The 5,206-nt window shown below is 66.2% G+C and overlaps 1 protein-coding gene across 2 annotated transcripts in view; it reads right to left on the bottom strand.

The window, feature by feature from the left end:
* Positions 1-2,393: 2,393 nt before the first annotated feature.
* The window catches only part of Fkbp8 (FK506 binding protein 8, 38kDa), an 8,387-nt gene continuing 5,574 nt past the window's right edge, over positions 2,394-5,206 (bottom strand). Inside the window, exons 4-9 of one of the 2 annotated variants that reach the window (XM_013028379.1) lie at positions 5,096-5,184; positions 4,719-4,936; positions 4,394-4,566; positions 3,800-3,877; positions 3,509-3,640; positions 2,394-2,801 (exon numbers count right to left, since the gene is read on the bottom strand). In XM_013028379.1, coding sequence (XP_012883833.1) covers positions 2,715-2,801; positions 3,509-3,640; positions 3,800-3,877; positions 4,394-4,566; positions 4,719-4,936; positions 5,096-5,184 — 777 coding nt within the window. In that variant the 3' untranslated portion in view covers positions 2,394-2,714. Of the gene's footprint in view, positions 2,802-3,508; positions 3,641-3,799; positions 3,878-4,393; positions 4,567-4,718; positions 4,940-5,095; positions 5,185-5,206 lie in introns of both variants that reach the window. The other variant, XM_013028378.1, reaches the window with a different exon arrangement.

Raw genomic sequence — 5,206 nt, 5'->3', positions numbered from 1 at the left:
CGCAGCCGCCCTGGACCCCGCGCCGCTCACCTGGCCGGCGCGGTAGCTCTCGAAAGCCTTCAGGGCGCTGTCGGTGAGCTTCACGTGGAACACGGACACCCGGCTGCCGTCGCTCACCCTCCCGCAGGACAGCCCGTAGCTCCGAGCCTCCTTCAGCGCCGCCATCTTGCGACCATCGTTCCCCCGCCCCCCACTTCCCGGCTCCAGCGGCGCCGCGCCGGCCCCGCCCCGCCGACGTGCTGCATTATTCATGAGCGTGCTCGGCCACGCCCCCGGTGCCTTGAGAGCCAACGGCCGCGGCCCTGTGGGTCACCGACGCACCATATTATTCATGACGTAAGGACAGGCCACGCCCCCTACGTGTAACGTAAAATTCCTGGTCACTGCCCCTTCATGCATATTCATAGCAGCTATAAGCAGCCGCTGGGGCGCACGAGCTCCGCCTTCACACGCGCATCCTCCCAAGCTCCGCCTCCACATGTATTATTCACGACCTGACGGGACCCGGCGCGCCGCGGCCCCGCCCTGCCGGGTGCTGACGTGATGCATTATTTATGAGATCCCCCAGCGGCTTCCGTTTTTGGCGTCTGTTGAGAGCAGCGGCGAAGGCGTGGAGGGGGCGCGGCCACCGCACAACACGTGGGAGGCGGGGCCAGCGGGTGACGTGTGGCGCAGCGGGCGTGGTTATGCAAACGAGGCGCGGTGGAGCCGCTGTGGCTCACCTCAGGATGGGCCGCGGGAGCTGGGGAGCGGCCAGCGGGCGCCCCCGGGGCCGAGCACAGGCCAGCCTTCGGGGAGCAGAATCCGACGCGCCGCGGAGCCCGGCTCCGTTCTCAAAAGATACCAGGAAAAGGATAGCCAAGGCTTTATTGACAAGCTCTCCGGTGACGCCGCAAGTTGTGCAACCTCCAGCCGGGACTTCCGGCCCACGTCAGCGCCGCCGCCCCCGCGGGGAGCGGGGCTCCGGGGCACTGGAGCCGGCCCCGCCCCGGCCGCCCGGACACCCGGGGACCCCCGTCCTTCCCCGCACCCCGGGGCCGCGCCTTCGGGCCGGCCGCCCCGCCAGGCTTCCTGTGCGTCCATCGCCGGCACTGGCCATGGGCAAGGGCCGGGTTCAGGCTTCGTTTTTAGGCCCGTCCTCCCCTCTGCCGATGGGCATGGCCGGGGTGGCCGTCCGCCTTCCCCCCGCGGGGCGGCCCGTGCCGTGGGACCCGCTTCCAAATCCACCCCCACCTGCTGGGAGGTCACGAGGAAGCACGAGAGGAAGGCGCCGGGGCTCCCGCCTGTCACCCCAGCTCCTCAGGACGCTGAGATCTGAGGATCGTGGTTCAAAGCCAGCCCGGGCAGGAAAGGCCACGAGACTTTGATCTCCAATGAACCACCAGAAAACCAGAAGTGGCGCTGTAGCTTAAGTGGTAGAGCACTCGCCTTGCATGCAGGAGGCCCTGGGTTCGATTCCTCAGCACCACATCAGCAGAAAAAGCCAGAAGTGGCACTGTGGCTCAAGTGGTAGAGCACCAGCCTTGAGCTGGAAGAGCTGAGGGACAGCGCCCAGGCCCAGAGTTCAAGCCCACGATCGACCAAAAAAATAAAATATAAAGTATATGGGGGTGGCAGGCACTGGGTCCAGGAGGCTGAGATCTGAGGATGGCAGTTTGAAGCCAGGATGAACAAGAAAAAGTCCTGGGAGATGGAAGTTCAAAGCCAGCTGGGCCACACGGAGATCCTCCTCCTCAGATGATGATGTGACCCCACACAGTGAGACCTGAGGATGCTCCAGGCCCCAGGCTGGCACCAGCAACTGCTCCCGCAGTGCTCTCCTCCATCTCCCCCCACTTGGGGAAACTGAGGCCTGGGGAAAGGAACCAGGCCTCAGGTCGGCCTGGACACAGGCGGCCCTGTGTCCCGTGCCCTCCCAAGTGCAGTGCTGGTGTGGGTGGGCTGTGCGCTTTTTCTTCCCTCTGGAAGGCAAGACAGCCATAAGAGTAGCCTCGAAGCTTCAACCGTGCCAGCACCAGGATGTGCAGGGTTTCAGGGAGAGTCCCACGCACCCCCAAGCCCAGAGGCCCACAGACACCAACTCCAACACACCCTCATACCCCAGGGCCCTTGCAGTGGCTGCCTCCCAGGGCTTGGGCTGCAGATCCTGAGGTCAGAAGCAGCCCCAGGGAGGGGCCCTGCCGGCCCTGGCCCCAGCCCGAGCCCCTCAGCTGTTCCTTCCTTCCCGGCCCCATCATTCCTCAGCAGCGGCACAAGCAGGGCCCCCATGCAGGGAAGAGACCCTGGAGCAGACCGGAGCAGGCCGCAGCCTGGCTCGGCCAGCATCCTGGGTGACCCGGGGAGTGGCGTGGGCCTCGCTGGTCCAGCCAGCCGCAGGGAAAGAGCTGGACACAGAGTGCAGGGGAGACTTTATTTCACGGTGGGAGCCTGGATGGGGCAGCAGGCAGTGCGAGGGATGGAGGAGGGGGTTGTGGTGCTGCCCCTGGCCTGCTGAGGAGAAACTGAGGCCAGCCAGGGGAGGCCTAGCCCGGGGAGGGGGGAGCAGGAGAACGGGGGCCAGGGGACCAGGCCCCTCCCTCCGGGCTGTCTCTCCTGCTGGTGGGTTGCTGGGCCTGGTCCTCCCTGCCTGGCCTGGGGGGAGGCGGGGGGAAGCCAAGGGAGGGCGGGGCATGGAGCCTGAGGTCGGGGAGCGCGGGGTGGCGGACCCTAGGCGGTCAGTTCCGAGCAGCGATGACCACAGAGAGCGCCACGCCCCCAAGGGCCACGGCGGTCGCCCCGAACAGCCACTTCCACGGGATGGACTGCAGGTATGGGAGGATGGTCAGTTTGGTCACCCGCCACGGCGGACACGCGATCCCCTACCAACCACTGCTTACCACATCTCTCCACCCTTGACTAACTCCTTACACACGCATCAAAACCTAAAACACTTTGGAAAGCTGATGGCTCACGCCTGTCATCCTAGCTACTCAGGAGGCTGAGACCTGAGGATCATGATTCAAAGCCAGCCTGGGCAGGAAAGTCTGTGAGACTCTTGCCTCCAATAAACCACTAGAAAACCTGAAGTGGCTCTGTGGTTCAAGGTAGGGAGCTAGCCTTGAGCTGAAGAGCTGAGGAACAGTGCCCAGGCCCAGCGTTCAAGCTCCACAACCAACCAAAAAAATAAAATACATAAACCCCTCGGGAGGCTGAGATCTGAGGATCAGGGTTTGAGGCCAGCCCAGGCAGGAAAGTCCACGAGACTCCCTCATCTCCAATAAACTGCTCAGAGAAAGAAGCGGCTGCTGTGGCTCTAGGGATAGAGCGCTAACTCTCAACACAAAAAGGCTCAGGGACAGCGCCTAGGCGAAGAGCTCAAGCCCCAAGACTGGTAAAACAAACAACCACACCAAAACCCCGCTGTCCATGCCTCCCCTTCCCTGGAAGGACCACTGCAGCCTGCTCTGAACCTCGGGCAGGGCCGCTATCCCCAGGCCCCTTGACCAGGCAGAGGCCTGGTGGCACTCACCCAGGCCCCCTTGCCAGGGCACTTGGCGGGCAGCCGGCTGGGGTTGCCCAGCATCTTCCGGTACAGGGCGGTCTCCGTGCTGCGCTGCGCTGCGTGCTTCTTCACCAGCTTCGACAGCTCTGCATGGATCGTCTGTGCGGGCGGCAGGGCTGGGCTGAGGGTCCCTGCCAGCCACGGGCCCTCTGCCCCCTCCCGGAGTCGGGAAAGCGTCCCCCAGGCCCTGTCCATGGTGCAGAGCCTGGATGCCAGCACGGGGCGGTGGCCTGGGGCTGGAGAGGGGGCGGGGCTCACCTTGTTGGAGGGCTCCAGCTTCAGCGCAGTTCTCAGAATGGGAATGGCCTCACTGTACTCGCCCTGCTGCGCCAGCACCTGGGAGCGAGGACCAGGAGGACCCACAGCTGCAGCTGCACCCCGGGGGGGCTTGGGGCCGGTAAGGGGGAGGCTGGAGTGGGCGGGCCCCTGTCACGCTGGGGGTCCTGGCGCTGTCTTCCTCCCATGTTCCACTGCCATCTAGGGGGGGTTTCCAGCCCTGCAGCCAGGGAGGCCCTGGAGCTGGCAAAGCCCGAGGGGCGGGACGGGGCCGGCCTGGTACCTCTGCCCCCCCCCCCCGCATGTAGCCCTACCCCAGGCCCTGGCATGGTGCTGAGTACTAGGATCTGTGCACCAGGCCCAGGGCCCACCTATCCCCAACGCAGGCCAAAGCCTGGGGAGAATGGGGTAGGAGGTGGCACCCCTGGACCAGGCTGGAAGGCCGTAGGCCGGATACGGGGGAGGGCATGCGGTGAGGGGGACCGGGTGCGGAGACAGGAGGAAGGGGGCGTTTGGGCCCTGGGTGGGACACGAGGGGGGCACGCGGGGTGGGGGAGCCGGGCATGGGGGGCGCACCTTGCCCTTGCGGAAGAGCGCCTTGACGTTGTCCGGCTGGTGCTGCAGCACCAGGCTGCAGGAGCGCAGCGCGGCGCGGTAGTGGTCCAGCTTCAGCTGCGATGCGGCCAGGTTGTTGAGACACTTCACCTTCAGCTGCAGCAGCTGCTCCTCCTCCTCAAAGCTTACGTCCACTGCAGGCGACAGCACACATGGTGTGGCCGGCCCGGGAGGCCACGGCGTGGGGGGCCCCTGACACCATCACCCCCACGTTGGCTGGAAAGGGGGCGAGGCCTGCTAGGCCAGTTGTGGAACGTTCCAGAGGGCTGAGGCCTTGGGCGGTCACCTTTGGCGCTGGCGGTGATGGCCTTGATGGCCAGGTCGTAGGAGTTGGCGGCCAGCACGAAGTCCGCCCGCTGGTAGTGGGCGTTGCCGCACTCCCGCTTCCGGTCGGCCAGGGCCACGCGCTCCTGGCCGGTCAGCGTCTCCAGGTCGGGGCCATCCACCGCCGACTTCAGGGTGACCTCCAGGCACAGAGCCGCGTGAGGGGGGATGTAGGGGCTCCTGCTGGGGAGAGGGGCCACACTGGGACCGGGTGCCCCCAGTGAGCAGGACAGCACCGGCCACGCTCCGCCCCCGTCCCGGGTCCCCCCCCCCCCCCGTCCCCCGTGGGCAGGACGGGATGCCTGCGCATGGGGGTGGGGCGGCCAGGGCGGCTCTCACCTGCCCTGGGGGCCATAGCAGTACTTGGAGTCAGCGGTAACCATTGCCGTCTCTCCCACGTCCATGAGCGGGACGCTGAGGTCCAGTGCCTGGGGGGGGAGTCAGGAGGCG

The sequence above is a fragment of the Dipodomys ordii genome, unplaced genomic scaffold (assembly GCF_000151885.1).
Source record: "Dipodomys ordii isolate 6190 unplaced genomic scaffold, Dord_2.0 Scaffold108, whole genome shotgun sequence".
Taxonomy (NCBI): Eukaryota; Metazoa; Chordata; class Mammalia; order Rodentia; family Heteromyidae; genus Dipodomys; species Dipodomys ordii.
Note: the sequence above shows the minus strand (reverse complement) of the source record. Positions and strands in the feature narration are given on the sequence as shown.